General features: G+C 34.2%; 3 protein-coding genes and 1 non-coding gene across 19 annotated transcripts in view; 2 read left to right on the plus strand and 2 right to left on the minus strand.

Annotated features, from left to right (window-relative positions):
* LOC116778802 (guanine nucleotide exchange factor DBS-like) overlaps nt 1–1,258 on the minus strand; it is a 55,012-nt gene extending 53,754 nt beyond the window's left edge. For all 4 annotated transcript variants that reach the window (XR_009753957.1, XM_061529720.1, XM_061529724.1 and 1 more), the window contains exon 1: nt 854–1,258. Coding sequence is in view for 3 of the 4 variants with exons in the window: in XM_061529720.1 (XP_061385704.1) it covers nt 854–1,022 (169 nt within the window). In the remaining variant the exon portion in view is untranslated. The remainder of the gene's footprint in view (nt 1–853) is intronic.
* Nucleotides 1,259–1,541: 283 nt separating this feature from the next.
* Nucleotides 1,542–14,393, plus strand: LOC116779249 (glycogenin-1). 13 transcript variants are annotated; one of them, XM_061529956.1, is made up of 9 exons: nt 1,679–1,715; nt 4,911–5,046; nt 6,432–6,606; nt 7,976–8,138; nt 8,361–8,487; nt 8,563–8,734; nt 11,139–12,510; nt 12,764–12,806; nt 13,475–13,703. In XM_061529956.1, exons 1-8 carry the CDS (start codon nt 1,694–1,696, stop codon nt 12,796–12,798), a joined length of 2,202 nt encoding a protein of 733 aa, XP_061385940.1. In that variant the 5' UTR covers nt 1,679–1,693; the 3' UTR covers nt 12,799–12,806; nt 13,475–13,703. The 13 variants fall into 13 exon arrangements, with proteins under 13 accessions (XP_061385937.1, XP_061385940.1, XP_061385939.1 ...); XM_061529955.1 differs by having other exon boundaries at nt 13,571–13,703; XM_061529959.1 differs by having other exon boundaries at nt 11,139–12,195.
* LOC133320887 (sex-determining region Y protein-like) lies at nt 8,741–11,132 on the plus strand. Its single transcript, XM_061529965.1, has one exon. The coding sequence runs from the start codon at nt 9,883–9,885 to the stop codon at nt 10,945–10,947; it is 1,065 nt and encodes a 354-aa protein (XP_061385949.1). The 5' UTR covers nt 8,741–9,882; the 3' UTR covers nt 10,948–11,132.
* A 1,928-nt stretch (nt 14,394–16,321) lies between the features above and the next one.
* Trnad-guc (transfer RNA aspartic acid (anticodon GUC)) lies at nt 16,322–16,393 on the minus strand. Its single transcript has one exon. It is a non-coding gene; the product is annotated as a tRNA-Asp (tRNA).
* Between the last annotated feature and the right edge of the window lie 485 nt (nt 16,394–16,878).

A 16,878-nucleotide genomic window follows, 5' to 3' on the forward strand; every position in this document is an offset into this window, starting at 1 on the left:
TCGAATATAACCATTACAATCTTTAGTCTCACAATATCTGCCTGGTTTGGTATTAAGCAGGTGTATAACAGGACGGTGGATAATTTAGTTTACTTGGTTAGATTTTAAATTGCGTTTTCTGCCTTGAAATACATCCTACACGTGATACCTATATCTTATTGTGTCGTCTGTGTTTTAGATGCAATACAAACTAAAACTCTATTGGTAATAAATTATACATGTTTAAAAAAAACTACAATATGTTACAGTTAATTTAACTATAACTCATAGTTTACGTTTTACTGGTATTCCTATCTCATAATTATATTTAAGTGAAAAACAATCTTAGCTTGAACTACGGTTCACAGTTATATAATATTTTTTTTTTTATTTACTGTCCTAATTACTATTTTAAATTTATAAAACATTAATGTATTGGATGTTAGAAACTATATTACAAAAATACGTTTAATTCGTATCGATTTCTGAACTACAATAATATTTTTTCGTTCCAAATATAATTTAGAATTGTGCTTACAATCCTCAAAATTGCCGTTATCATATGTTTGTTTCAAATTGAAAATACGTTCTTTATATTAGAATAAATGGAATTAAAGTGAATTTGTCACTGAAGACATTAATATAATCGGAAATTTAAAGATAGCTGGGTGGAACTTGTAAATGTTTACATTAATTCACAATTCAACGATTAATACGTATCTAATTAATATTAATCAATATGTAAGTTGAGTCTTGAAATATTTTTTCCTTTTATTAAGTATAGAGAAGAAGGTTTGATTTGCGGTAATATTTTGTTTTGCTACCGATTCACATATGATTTATTCTATATATCACTCTTAAATAAACTACTTACCGCTGGTTGAAGAATCTAATGTAAAACAGCTACTCCTGGACCTGACGATAGCTGGAGACGGACCATCAGGCCACTCCATCCGCTCCTCCATGGCCTTAGAAGCGCTCCTCTTGAACTGTTCCAAGAAGCTGTCTATTTGCGTCTCTATACTAGTCGGAGAAGTAGCCATCGTTACCACCTCAACAAAACACAACACCGTCTTATAACTACGACATTTCACGGATTATTGTAGAATATTGTTTAGAGTAATCGCTTCCTTGTTGTCATGTAGAAATATAAAAATATACTTTCGCACCATTATCACATAGAATAGTTTACGTACGCGAATTTTTTAAAATTCTATTTAATCTTCACATTTTCCCGAGGACATAAAAGAATCTATCGCAGCGGAATGATATTTTACTACGGATACCGTTAGTCTATATACGGCATCGAAAATAAAGCGACACCCACCGACATCTATCGATCGTCTTGAACAGCTGGTCCTCAGTATTGCCAGATTCACTAGCGACATTTACGCTTCATTTTTAACTGTATTTAAATTAAATATTACTACGGTTTCTTATTAGATGTATATTACTTATAATTCAATCAGTTTAACATGTTTTTAAATATATATTTGTTTAATATTTAAAGAGATATGAGACGATAAGATTTGATGTATGTGTGTGTGTATGCATTGTATTATAAATGTGTATGTGATGCGCGGGTCGTGTTCGCCTGAGCCGGCTACCGGCACATATCTGTGTACTCTCTAGTGCTGAACGAAGAGCGTGTGTAGTTCGCGGTATTATTAAGGTGACTTGAACTGTCACGCACGAGACTACACCCGGCCTAATAATGTCAAGTGAGTTTTTTAATTGTAAGAAATAATGTTTATATTTTGATGCTTTTAATTAAATAAATTTTATATTCAATGTTAATATGGTACCGGTGACGGTCATTTCAATGTTTTGAAGGTCATCCTAGTCAAAGAAGGGTAGTTCTAAATTGATGTGGTAATTAAGATTTACGATTTTTAATAAAAAAAAAAATATTAAACATTTTATTTTCGTACTATTATTTTTATTGTTTTAATAAAAAAAATATATGGTAATTAATGAAAGACAATATAAAAAAAATTAAAGAGGTAGGTGTTATAAAAACAGATCGATATTTTAGAAATATATTTTTATTAAGATAAAAATTTATGAAAAATAAAAATATTTGTTTCATATCAACTAAAAGTAAATCGTTGTGTAACTCAAAACATTGTTCCTATTTGAACTGTCGCTCGTATATCAAACGAGTCATATAAAACTGACAATCTTATCTAGAATGGATAATGATTACGAGTTATGAATTAAAGACTACGAAATAGTAGTACGTGCATTATACAAATAATAAACTATTTAGTGTTATCAGATTAAATTCTCGTTGATATGTACTGCCGGTCAAAACAGCATAGACCTATTTAAAGACCTTATCAGCTAAATGCAGCGATCTTGACCGTCACCTTAGTCATAGATTACGTAAAAAAAATATTTGAACGAGTATATTTATTCAGAAATATAAAGTTGGAGCCGTTTAAGGCAATGTTTTATTAAACATATTAAGATATTATAATATTTTGATGTATGTAATACATATAATTATTTTGAGATAAAAACACGTAGTAATAAGAGTTCTTTAGTTAGATTAAAAAAATAAATAAAATTGGTCTATTTAATCAATTGGCAAATTTAAAAATAGTCATAACTAAAGTATATACCTCATCTTTTTAAATTGTTAAGTATGCAAGAAAATTATCTTATTAGAATCAAAATATTCTATTTATTTAGCATGAACCTTCAAAAAAGTTGAACTATCTTATTTAATTTTTAAACCTGAAACCTTAAAACTTCTTGTTAGTTTTTCTTAACCGTTCTGAGAGGATTTAGATGTTCTGTTTAATAAATATAATACATAATTGAAACTAAATCCACCTTTCTCCTATAAACTTCCCAACTTTCTCCGCATGAAATGTTCAACGTTCGATATTTCTTGTAAATATAATTATGAGTATTTTGATAAATCGCGTGATTATGACCAAATACAATTATGGAAAGCAGTTTTATTTCTGCATGAATGGTTTAACACGACGTCTTTCATGTGTTATTCGGAAGATGGGCTCGTTCCTCTGTATCGTGCAAGGAACTCGCCTTGCCGCACCTAAATAGAAACCGCACGGACGTTGATCCCGGCTAGTCCTTCGCCTTTAATCTTTTGTGCCTTATTGGGATCTATCAGACGAGGGCTGTTTGATCTATTTAAGACCAGACAAATTTAATATCATTTAAATTAAAGACAAGCTATTTTAGAATGTGATGTGAGACGGAAAATATATTAGACATTTAGATATTTTATTAATCTTGGCGGTTAAAAAAGAATTCGTTCTAATTTATTCCTAAGCTTGTTTTTCATATAGAAAATATTAAAAAATATTCTGCTTTAGAAGATTTTTAATAGCACTTGTATTGGTAATATTTAGTGTTGAGAATATTAATGAGAGATAGGTTGATGATAAAATAGCAAATTCCCACGATTTTAGCACTATTTTATCCATACATAATGATATTATCTGACAATACAGCTATATATATATACTGTTCTTAATTTTATAAGGTAATAACTTTCTTAATCACTTTGTAAGGTAATAGTGATTAATTACGTCACAGTTTTAATGTCATTAATTCATTGTTAAGTTATAAGCTTATCTTTCTGTTAACTCAAATCAAGAACGGTCAGTGCTATCTAGAGATTTTTTAATAAGAAAACCTAAGTGTTTTCTCATATTTTGATAACTTGTAATATCGTCCAACTGAATCTGCGGATTGGAACGATTTTATAATAGACTGATTGTTAGTTTAATTGTGGAATGCATAGGCGTTGTCCCGGCAAAATATCTGATGCTATGTAGTAGTTTTATTTTGAATTTTATTTGTGTCGCGCTATTTTAGACTAGAAGACGAGCCACGCACTTTTGTTACACGGAACCAGTGGCGTGGCCCACGCAGGACTGAAATATTCATTTAAATGCATCATACTACGTAGAATTTACTGAGGAAGATAGTTTTCGCATATTATTGACAAATTATCATTAACTCGTTTAATGTGGTGTTTTTTTTTTGTTTTTAATTTCAATATTGAAATTGTAAACTAAGTTGGCTATACCAGCAATTCATATTTCATTTGAAATCAGTCATTTATAAGTATGATTCAGAACCTATTTCAGAACAAAAAGCAATTGACTTAATGCATACAGCCAATCGATTGTACATGAAGGTTTAATGCATGGTAGGATTAACGGAATATAACTTATAAGTCTCAATTCCACTGAAATATAAAAAAAAACTAAAATTACTGAAGTTACGTCAACTGGTTGAATTTTTGATTTTCAAAACTATAAGAAACTTAAAATAGAATGATAATAATATAAATTTAGTAATGATTCACTTATATTTACTTTCAAATGTCTGACGTATAGGACTGTATGTAAAATACTTCGCAAACTAATAAAGCCAAGATGAATAAACACGTTTTATTATATATAGTATCTACTTGCAGTCGCGTCTGAACTGCGCACTTCCTAATGCTGCGCCCGAGTCGTTTTCTTATTAAGACACTACCATAAAATTTAGAGTTATTTTGATATTTTACGTCTTTGGCAATTTGTAAATATGTGGCTAAATATTATAAACATCGATTTTTTAAATTATCGTCTCGATATTTTGATTGCAACAAATAATAATGTTGTTAAAAATTCTTGCTACTATTAATTCATAGGTAAAATGACATTGAATTTCCATTTATTTGTGATAAAGAAAGGTCAAATAAGAATTTCTTTTATATTATTTTATAACATAAAAGTTTATTTCGTAAATTCTATTTCGTGTTTGGGTCTCTTAACAATCAAGATATAATATTAAATTATATGTATCTATGTGTAAAATTTAACCTAAAAAGATTTAAATATATAAACGCAATACATTTTGGGTGTACCTAAAGGCAGAAATCTATAAACTGTTTGTTTTCATAGACCGAGCATGGGTGACGCTAGCTACAAACGATTCCTATGGTCTTGGGGCTCTGGTTCTGGCGCATTCTTTGCGTCGGGCGTCCTCCTCTTACCCAGCAGTCGTGCTGATTACACCCTCGGTCACTGAGCCCATGAGGTAAGAACGACGATCAGATCAAACTCTTGATCTTTAAGGTAAGATCGAAGAAGCTAATTGCTACGATTATTGCCCCATTGTGGAGCCTTACTGGCAAGATTTAAATTTTCTATTTATATATAGAGTCTTTACCTTTTTCCCGCTCCTTTTCATTTGAAATAAGAGTTTTAGGAACGACCAACTATTGGATTATACTTCAAACTCGTTCATTTCCTTAAATCAATGATGATCAAATGATGTATCTGATATCCTCTCATATATCTGTTACTAAAACTTTGTTTTGTATAACATTACAATATTAAGGAGTAATTTTATTGAAAATAGGTCAATATATATTTTTCATATAAACTGTACTGTTCAGAACGGATCCTGTACCAGAATTTATGTTAATATTTTTGATCGAATTCTTTATAGCGGGATGTTCGTCATAAAATTTAAAAAAAAAACAAACAAGCTATGTGCCATCTGTGATTTAGCTACATCGACCTTGAGTTTTGCAGTCAGGAATCCGATGTTTATGTTGAAAAATCGATCAGGGACAACATTAATTATTCGTTTATTAGTGTTTAATGATAATCGGATTCATAGCGTTAGTAAAGGCCAACATAAATAAACTGCGCCGGTAATAGTGTATTTTGATTCCACACTTTCTGACGCCTCCGTGACGTTACTGGACAAGTGTTTTGCTGATTTGGATGGTTACGCAATAATTTCTTCCCGCGTCTACTTCCTACATGAAACTGTCGAAGGATTTACTATTTTTATTACATTATGTTAATGATGTTCATAAATATTTTGACTGTATATAATTTTTTTTAATTGTACATCGATTATTATTCGAATATTTTTTAAATGTTTTATAGCGTACATTTATTACGGATAAGAATGAGTACTATGCATTTTATTCAATGATATATGTATTTTGTGGTCAGCAATGAAGACAAGACGTAATTTTTTTTATGTTTTACCTGATTAGCAAGATCGCTATTTATAATTTGTATTAAGTAAGGGTTTTGAGTTTATTTAATTTCATTATTAAGATTTCTAGTCTGTTCAGTACATGGTTTATAAACTTGAGGCGTTGATAATGTTTTTAAAGACGTTTTTTTTTTGTATTTTAATAAAGAATTCCTGTTTCACATATTAAACACCAATATTATTAATACATTAAAAACCGGTGAATCGAGTTTATTGATTTAAATAATCTTAAATAGAAATCAAATAATGATAATAACAACTTGAACAAAAAATTTTTTTTTTAAAGAAATGTGTTCATTTGTGTAGAAAAAAAATTAACAATGGGCATCCGTCAAATAATTTAAATACGTTAACTAACACGAAAATAATTTCAAGCAAATGTCGTACTCAGTACATTTGTGTGTCAGGGAGCGTCTCCGTGCAGTATTCGCTGAAGTAATCCTAGTGGACGTTTTGGATTCCAAGGATGCAGCTCATCTCGCCTTGCTGCAGCGGCCGGAACTGGGCATCACATTTACCAAAATACATTGTTGGAATCTCACGCAGTATGAGAAATGTGTCTTCCTTGATGCCGATACACTGGTAAGTAGCTATACAGCATAATACACTCACAAGAGAGAAATAAATTTAAATAACATTTACTAATATTTTTTTGTCTGTAAGGTTGTAAAGAATTTTTTTTTTCTTACAATTTGAACAGAATTCCAGCTTCATATCCGTACGTTTATCAAAATACATAACTCTAACTATGTCATAACGTCTGCAAAATGGAGCACTCTTTAAAATTCATTGAAATTTCTCAATCATGTTGTCATTACATGCCACATTTGTTATTTAAATCGCGAGCTATTTATAAACAGTTCACATTGTTTATTCATAATCAATTCCGAAGACAACAATGGACAACAAAAATTACGTAAACAATTTTTTTTTATCAGCAACTGTTAAACTAAGATATAACTTCTTCAGTCGGTTTTAAATTATGTTCCCATTGCGATTGTTTACGAGATGAGAAAGTCAATGTTAACGGACGTTAGCAACCAGTGACGATGGAACTGTGGCCTAAATATTTTTTAGTTTCTGGATAGTTTCCAAAAACCATAATACACTCATTTCTGATCAACATGAAAGTGAATGTCGCGTTCAAAATGTCAACAATCAAGATGATACTTGATGCTAAACAGACGTGTCTCGTTATCTCATCGTCTCCCAAAAAAATTGGATCGTACTGTAATACCGATAGTTATGTACATATAACGTATCACAGTACGAAGTCTATACCCAAAGAATATTACTTATATTACTTTCGTAACTTCATAAATTATTTAAGACCTCTGCGATTCTTATTATTATTAATCTAATCTTTAATGCTTTTCTCATCAAATAACTGTCAAGGAATATGTTTGATGATTTATGAACAAATACATAATTATTATTCTATATATAAATGGATTACGGCTCGTACCGGCCTAATATTATTATAGTATTAAATAAGCGACGGAACGCAAGGCGATACTTTAAATAGGATCAATTGTTGTATAACGTACAGAAGTTCTTTTTTTTTATCGACGGGTTAATGTGTCAAATATGTACGATAAAACTACTCATTACGATAACATGTTCACGTGTGATGTGTCGTGAATGACAGATGAGAGTAAAATGTTCCTCCTGTTACATTCCCATCACTACATAAAAGTCATATGCTACGAAAGAATGCCATGAACAATTAAATTAATCCATTTTGTTTTATATAACTCAAAAAAGATCTCGTACTTCATGAAACAAGTGATAAAAAACAAGCTTTAAGTTTTAAGTAATTTTAATCTTTGGTATACAAAATTTTTAAATCCGTCCCTTATATACAATAGAGCTATTATTTGATATGTGTTTCTTTGTTTCGTGGGAAGAATAGATAGAATTAATAATTAACTGGAACTCTTCCGTTCTATAGATCGTTCAGAACTGTGATGAGTTATTTGAACGCGAGGAGTTGTCCGCGGCTCCCGACGTCGGCTGGCCCGACTGTTTCAATTCGGGAGTTTTTGTATTCAAACCTTCCGCCGATACATTCAGCAAACTCGTCACATTTGCATCCGAAAGGGGCAGTTTTGATGGTAATTTTTTTTCGTTAAAATATAAGTGTATTTATTAAGTATAGCTGAGAGTTGAGTAATTTTAGATTGATGTAAGTGTATGCAAATAGAGCAAACGAAATAAGCCTTAATGCTAATTCTTTTAAATGTTTTTTATCTTAACAATGTTTACCTTCCTAGTGTTCGTTGATGACGCAGCAAGGTTTTTAGAATTGAAATTATTTCTTTGCATTTATGACACAGGTGGTGACCAGGGTCTCTTGAATTCCTACTTCTCGGATTGGGCCCGTGGTGACATTAACAAGCATTTGCCCTTTCTGTACAATGTGACATCTGCTGCCTTTTACTCCTATATCCCAGCCTTAAAACAGTATGTATATTTTTTGTACCAGTAATCCCACGCAACGTTTTGTATTTATTCCAAGGACAACATTTTCGTTTTCAGTTACGGCCAAAATTTAAAAATTATCCATTTCATCGGCGCCGCTAAACCGTGGCTCCAGCATTTCAACTGGCAGTCTCGGTCAGTCGAGGCTCCCGAACATTTACGAGGTTTCTTGCAACTATGGTGGGACCTCTTTGTTGCACAAGTTCATTCACAGCTAGACACACAAATGGTAAGTCCTAAATAATAGCGTAACGTTATAATTAACTGTAAACCGTAATTACTGGATTTTATGACGTATTAACTGAGTTGACGAGATAATAGATTGTCATTTAATATGATTGATTTATTGTCTCACATGCGAGGAATGCAGCATTGGTAAGTTATTAGATCCAATATCAATTACCACAATGAGATCAAACCCAATATGGCTTCTAGGATTTCACGGTCCACGACCGCAATACTTAGCTATACCTTTCATAAAATCCAGTAAACCAATTCATGCTCATATCAGTGTAGTCTCTGATCGGAACAACATGTGTTCCAAGCAGCAGGATTCATGTGTCGAGGTGAGATTTGGACAAATATTTCGTTTAGCATTTTGTTATGTCATTTTTAAACAATTTGTAAATTAATTTTCACTTTTCTCTCAAACTCGAATGCCTTTTCTTAAGCCTGTGCACCGTGTGCCCCCCTCCTTTATCTGATGCAGTGCCAAATTGAATATTTCTCCAAAATACTAACATTTTCTAACGTTCAAAATTATATTTTTTGTTTTTATACTTGCATTGTTGTAACAGGGTTGTTGGAAATGGGGTTAACTGTTGAGGTGTTGGTATTTTGGTGAAATTATCACCTGTAAATAAACATACAATAAATTTCTATATTCCTATGAATATCGTATTTATTTAAAAATATTTATATTTATTTTTTAACTACTTCTTGTATGTTTATTATGTAGCATTTTGTAAATAATTTATTAATTTCTGCTTGGATCAAGCTTGCACAGTCTTGTAGTTTAGAGTGCGTGAAGCTTTTTTCAAGATTATCCTTGCATGCTTTACTACTGAGCTTTGTTATCGCTTCGACTAGGCTGAGGAAGTTCCTCTGGGGATTGACTTAGAAGAAGAAGAACCGAGTGAATATGATGAACCAGTACAGGATTATAGTTTCTATGAACCGACACTGGATCCCAGTTCTGAGTTTCCATGGCATCGTCCTTATAATCAGATCAAAAACACAGAATCCATTGAGCCCAGCATTGACATAGGTCAATTTCATGATCCATGGCAAATTTACAGAGGGAACATACCTCCTAGTAAAGATGATGCAAGTTGTATAAATGCAACGGAAAGTCATAGACAGTATGCCTGGGACTACATGCAACCGCAAACACAGCATTATACACCTGAGAATAGTCACAATTCTGAAAACACTTACACTCAAAATTATAATAGCGAAATATGGCAATATAATTCCGAACAGAGTTCTCAACCTCAAACTACGCAACAGTTTACGACATTTACACCTTCAATAAGTTCTCAATGGGAAGAGAGTCAATGCAACATAAATGTTCATGATCAACACTATCACACACCGATCCAAGAAATAATTGTTCACCATGATCATTACCCAAGTCACAGTAATCAACAAAGTTCCCCTGAATCTCAAAATCAGCCTGGTGATCATCAAGGTCATCATAACAACCACCAAAGTCACATCCATCACCAACATATCGAACATCATCAAAACAATTATCAGAATTACAATCAATCTCATCACCATGAAAATGATCAGAACCAAAACGATTTCACTCAGCAGCGTTTTGAAAGTCATGTACATGAACAAAATCAAAATTATAATTATCAACATTCATCAGAACATCATCACGAGGCACAATCCTATCACGACCCTGGTTTGGAGCAATCACATCAAAGAGCCGATTATTATCAAGACAAACACGATTCACAGTCTCTTTTTCATAACCATTCCCATAGCAATATCACAGAAAATAACAAAAATGTTAACAATGATGATAGATTCAATAATAGTTATAGGAAAAATGTTGAAATAAATTATTCGCAGTTTAAAAAACAAACTCAACCACAAATATACACTGTCATGATGGATCATGAAAGGCTGCATAATGTTCGTAAATTACATTCAAATCTAAATGGCTGTGAAGCAGAATACTATAGTAATACTTTTGAAGATATCCCTAGGCATCCGTACGATGGATTTTATCTAAGACATAGAACTACTATAGATTCTCGGGGGCGAAAAATCTGTATTCATGAAATACCTTTATCCCCTCCTTCGCCAACACCGTCACTCGAGTCGTCACTTGAAAGCGATGATGAAAATGAAATATTCAAAGATATTAACTATGACAGGCTGAACGGTGAGGAAAGTCAAGTAAGTAGCCAACTGTATGACACAACGTAAAGGGTACGTAATCAGATTTTTTTTGAAGCTATGCCAAATGTAATTAGTAGTTTCTTTAGAACTGCATGCATATAGTGATCAAAAATACTAATTTTTAATATCATTAATCTATTACTTTTTCTGTTAAAAATTTACTTCAATACATGATTTTAAATTTCATTTTAATAATTGATTTCACTTGGGTGTTTCAGACTGGTGTAGCAGGTAACCTGGCTAAAGTAGTGCCGGGTGAACCGCAGCAACAAGAGGCAGTCGATGAGCTTACGAGGCGACAGGGCTGGGAAGCCGGCAATATTGATTATATGGGTGCTGACTCCTTTGACAATATCTGGGCGAAAATATCGCAAACACTAAGTCAACCACCAAGCTCTCCGCCCCGACAACCTTCTCCATCTAATGACCAGTCTGTTCAACCTAGCGAAGATCGTGCTGTCGCAATAGGAGAAGCAAAAGAGGCCGTGGTAGCACCGGTTGAATCAAAACCCGAAGAACCAGTCAAAGGTAGTATACCGTCAGACGCATCCTCTGAAACACCCGTTGCAGTAGAGGCACCAGTCATGGCATCCGAAGTAGATGCCTCTACTGCTTCTACTGAAACTGTAGAAAATGTTGTGTCACTGGACGCTGCAGAAACTGTCGCGCCTACTGAGACAAGTGAAAGCGTTCCCCCTCCAGAAGCACCTGCATGTGTTTCCCTTCCCGTGGCATCTGATTGTGTTTCCTCGCCTGAAGTTCCAGCAACTGTTGATGCAACAGAACCTGTTGTACAGATTGAAGCTGAAGCAACAGAAAGTGTTTCCCCTCCCGAAGCATCAAAACCTGTTGCACAGATTGAAGCAACAGAAAGTGTTTCCCCTCCCGAAGCATCAGAGCATGTTGCACAGATTGAAGCAACAGAAAGTGTTTCCCCTCCCGAAGCATCAGAGCATGTTGCACAGATTGAAGCAACCTGTGTTTCCTCACCCCAACCATCGGAAAATATTCCAATAGTTGAATCAAAAGAAACTGTGGCACCACCTGTCGCAGACGTAAACGTTGCTTCGACTGAAGTCTTAGAAAATGTTTCTGCGCCTGCAACCCCTGTTGCTCCGGCTGAATCGATCGATAGTTTGACTGTTCCTGAACCACCTGCACCTGCAACTGAAAATAAAGATGATGTTGTCCCTGAAACTTCACCAGCAGCAGCGTCAATTGAAGAGCCTGTCGTAGATGTCCCAGTTCCAGCGAGTGAAGCCGCCGAATCTCCAGGTAAACAAGAAGATCCTATTCCTGTTCCAGCCGAGATTGCTGCTATACCAAAAAGCATGCCAGACGAATCCCAAACGGAGATGGAGCCATCAGGTGACATCCCAGTGACTGCTGAAGAAGCAATAAAAATTGACATTGCATGCGTCCCTAAATCTAGTGAAATGCCAGCAGTGGATGAGCAATCAGATTCTCCTTTAAATAAATCATTGGCAACCAATGAACAATCCTCAGACAAAAAGGAAGTGGCCTCTGACAGTCCTCCTCTGGCCAATACCCCTTCCAAAGAAGAAATACCTAGTCCGCCAGCTGCCAAAAGTAAGTAACCAGCCGAATACAGCTAACCGATCGGCTTTTGCATAAAAATCTCACCGACTTAATTTTGCAGTTTTCATATTTTGTTACTAATATTTTACTATGTCATCTTTTACGGGAGTCCTAACTTGCGGAACTGGCACTCCATCGAACTGATACATCCCGTAAAGAGACATGTTTACTTTGTGCCGTTTTGTGTTTTGGTTTTATTTTTCTTTTGAGTATACCTTTCAAAATTCGTTATTATTTCATCCAGCTACCGAGGAAGCAGCGCAAGAGACGCGGCTTTGATGGAACAGGTAATAACCAATTTTCACTTGGACCCAAAACAACATATTTAATAGAATTTATCGTTTTGTTTTAAAGAAACTCGAGCTATCCAAGCTATAATTCATTCAGTAGTGTTTGTAATATTTGAATGCATTTATTTATTAAATTTTGGGTTGAGTCCAAGTGTGTGAATTACGCAGGGATATTTAGATAGCGTCAGCGTTTTAGGATGCTATTTTTGATATTCATATCGACTAGTACGAACATGAAACTCATTGAGCTGAAGTTGCGTTATGGCCCTGCCACTCCACTTCCGAATATCATTTTCTTTATTTTATAAGTTTTAAAGTGTGTACGAAATTGTCAAGTGAGTGGTGGTTGTCATAATCGATTTTTTCTTGCATCATTTTCTTGGGTTATTTTGCTTCTCATAATCGTTTAAACATTACATGGAGGGTTATTAGAAATTAAAACTATCATGCTATATATTTTATGAACACAATTCACAATAATCGATTAATTTTTCGTTTAAGAAAAACGATACATGAGTCATATTAAATGCTATTTAGTATTTCATTTCGAATAACTCTCCCTGTGATGTGCAAGCCTATTTGCTAAACTGACATAACTTTTTAACTTTCCGCTTGCATTGTTTCAACTTAACCGTGTAGCTCCGTTTTCGCTAACTTTGTTCCAGGCCCTTACCGAGCTTGCTCTCTAATGTGACAGCCATACTAACGCCTCACTTAACCGAAAGAAAGAAAATAAAGGCGGGATCTCCTTGGTTGCGTAGCGGAGGAGCGTCGCAAGCCGTTGGGGAAACTGTCGCTGCCGCCCGCGGCTTGTGACACGCTGCCAACACCTGACAGCGAGCTAGAGGACGCGGCCTCGCTTGCACACGCCATCATCGCCGGTGAACTGCGCACGCCTACTGTCACTTCCCCCTCACCTCCCGTCATATCTTCTTCACCTCAAACACAACCCTCACAAACACAAGCCCGCAGTCTATCCATCGACCAGCCCGAAGCACCAACTCCTCCCCTTGATTCCCCCCTATCATTATCTCAGATCGGCGTCAAATCAAAACCCACCATCGCATCTCAAATAGAAACCTCGGTTTCTAAGACCGAATCGGCCCCGACTTCCGAGGTGTCCGAAGCACCTAAACCGAAGTCAGACGCTCCCAAAAAGAAAATAGTGAAGAAAGTGGTGAAGAAGGTGGAAAAGGAAGGCGGTGCTAGTGGTGACGCGCCAGTCCCCGTCCCGCCGCCGCGGAAAAAGGAAAAGAAACCCAAGGAGAAATAAGACTCCTACCCTCTACCAAAACAGTTCCTCTGTGCCATTATAGCAGCCTCGCCTTTGTTTATTATTACTTCGCTTTCGTATTCGTGTAATCGTTTTATATTTTATACAGATAATGTAATACTCAATAACGTCCATTATTAAATTAATTGTAAGCTATGTAATTTTATATTACATTTAATATCGAAGTCGTTTAAAAAAATATATATTGTATACCAGATTTTAATAAATTGATCTTATTTATTCTACCAAAGCATGACACATATTTATTAACGTGTTGAATATAAAATATTTGTATTAAAGTATATTTTCCATTTACGTTTTTTATTTGTACATTTTTTATGAAAAAACGTTTCTGTTTAAGATTGTATGTTTTACTTTTTGGAAAACTTGTACGCGGAAAGGTTACTGATTGCAAAATCAAATTATCCTCAAATCTAGTACGTGATAAAAATTAAGGTCTTCTTTTCTAAAACTTGTTGATGAATTTCCGGGAACTTTTCCAGCAGCCAAAAAATATTTAAGTCAGAGGTGTATTAGTTCGATAGATTGGATAACGTAGGAAGATAAATAACAATGTTTTTTTTAAATCTAAATACAGTGATTTTGGGCTATGAACGTCGGTGCTTATAGTTGACTGATCTGCCATCTGATAAGCACCGGCGGCCTTAGCACTCAATGGCAAACATAGAAAAGTAATAGGTAAGGAGTTGTAAAAGTAAAATATATAATATTAGAGAAATAAAACTAAATTATATGCGGGGCTACAGATTTAGCGATTGGATGCAATGGTCCTCCAGTCCCCGCGTGCACAGGGTGATGATGGAATGGGATGACTGATATGACGATGACATAATTTTTTTTATCATATAAACTTACAAACTACTGAGTCTTATCCGATTTGTATAACATGAGTAAAACATATTAAATGAAGACACGAAACAATAAAGCTAAAAACTACAAAATAACAATGTTAAAGTCTTCATACCACAGTTTGGACCAGTGTTTCCCAAAGAAGGCGATAACGCCCCCTCGCGGGCGCTGCAGGCCTAAAGGGGAGCGGTAAGAGACCCAGGAAAAAATGGGGCATTTTATAGAGGCCTGGGGGGTAATTTGTAAATTCATCTATAAACTCTAGGATATTTTAATAAGGTTTTACAGTAAGTGAAAAAATGGTGTTGCTACAAAATAATTTATTCCCTAAGTCGGCAGGAGACAAAAATGGTTTTGGGTTAATGGACAATGGCATAACCTAGTAACCATCTGGGCATATACTCGGCTGAAAGTCAAACAAAAAGGATTTTTTTATTTCCATAGGATAGTACTTGATTGTTATTCTACTCGTAGGAAGATAGGAATGAAGTCGTTGGCGGTGAAGGCTTTCAGTAAAGACCTATCCACCCTTTCATATGATATACAACAAGGAATATATGTCGTCTTCTTAGCCAGTACAATGACTCAAGATTCTAACCAGTATCCAGAATAGATCATCAGAGATCGGGCCAAGGGAATTGCCTATATGCTGTAAACGTCTTTGTCAGAAAAAGTAAGGCTTCTTCTCTATTTGAAGATTGAAGATGGTATTTGAAGTCTTTTGGCTTAGAATGTAGTCCCCTTATGTGACAGAAGCCAATGCAAATTGAAGAAGGGAAAAATTATTATTTTTTCTTACTCTCATTTCAATTGGGAGAGCAACAGGGGAGGACAATATTCGTTGAGTAATATTATTGTTTATTACTTTGATTCTGTTATCCTTTATCGTAAAATGGAAAATAAGAAACTATAAGCAAAAGTAAAAGTAAAAAGTTTATTAATAATTAAAATTACTTTACAGTCTTGTGAGTTAAGAAAATAGAGCGAAAAATCCTTTTGCACATTTATATCTAAGTTAAAGGTTAACACAAGATTGATGAGCTCACAAACTTTAACTTAAGCTCACACTAACGCTTGTACGCATAAAAAATAAAATTCACTCCTCAGCAAAGCCCAACTCCAATATTATAATTCAATGACAATAAGTGATAATCATCAATGACGCATTCGAATCAAGTACCAACGAATAACAAAAGTAACAGTTAAAAGGTTTTGTATAAAAAATGTCTTTTGCTTGTGGTCATTTACGCTGTTGTTCATTATTATTGAAATGCAGGCCGTAGGCGTTTTTCAATTTAATAAAATTTTATTATAAAACCAAAAGTAAATTAGAATTAAAAATGAAAACTTTAATTATAAAAAAAAACTTCTCTCCGGCGGGGAATCGAACCCCGGTCTCCCGCGTGACAGGCGGGGATACTGACCACTATACTACCGAAGACTTGCGTTACTTGTTGAAATAGCAAATAAATTATTTTGTAGCACGATAACATACTTTTATATATATTTAATAGCTAGTCTAAATGTCGCATATTAAACTTATAGTAGGTCCATAATTACGATGAGTCTTTAATAATTTATTACATTATTGTAAATAATTTATAGTTATATGTTATCTAAAAAGTTTAGAAAAACGGTCTAGCGTGTTTGTATACGTGCCTAAATGAGTATGGGCATGTAGTGAATGTTTTTTGTCTGTTTATTTACAAAATGGTAATTTTATTAATATACTCCATATTATGCAACTAGAACAGACGATCTTGGACGAAAATATGTTTATTCAAATATTATGCATTCAAGACAATTTTTAGGCATGCGACATCTATTATTCTAAGTTTAGATTAAAAAGTAAAATTAGTATGACCTATTATCTCTAGATACCGCTGTTACCAGGAACAGAAATATCTTTACGGTTATTTGAATTTC

The sequence above is a fragment of the Danaus plexippus genome, chromosome 6 (genome assembly GCF_018135715.1).
Source record: "Danaus plexippus chromosome 6, MEX_DaPlex, whole genome shotgun sequence".
Classification (NCBI taxonomy): Eukaryota; Metazoa; Arthropoda; class Insecta; order Lepidoptera; family Nymphalidae; genus Danaus; species Danaus plexippus.

What these genes read in the sequence shown, in the direction of transcription:
- LOC116779249 (XM_032673493.2), top strand. Translation starts at nt 1,694, where the DNA reads ATGTCAAGTGAGTTTTTTAATT. An exon ending in TATATCCCAGCCTTAAAACA is followed by an intron (nt 8,488 to 8,562) that starts GTATGTATATTT and finishes TTTCGTTTTCAG; the next exon opens with TTACGGCCAAAATTTAAAAA. An exon ending in TAGTCCGCCAGCTGCCAAAA is followed by an intron (nt 12,511 to 13,570) that starts GTAAGTAACCAG and finishes TTGGTTGCGTAG; the next exon opens with CGGAGGAGCGTCGCAAGCCG.
- LOC133320887 (XM_061529965.1), top strand. Translation starts at nt 9,883, where the DNA reads ATGCAACCGCAAACACAGCATTATACACCTGAGAATAGTCACAATTCT.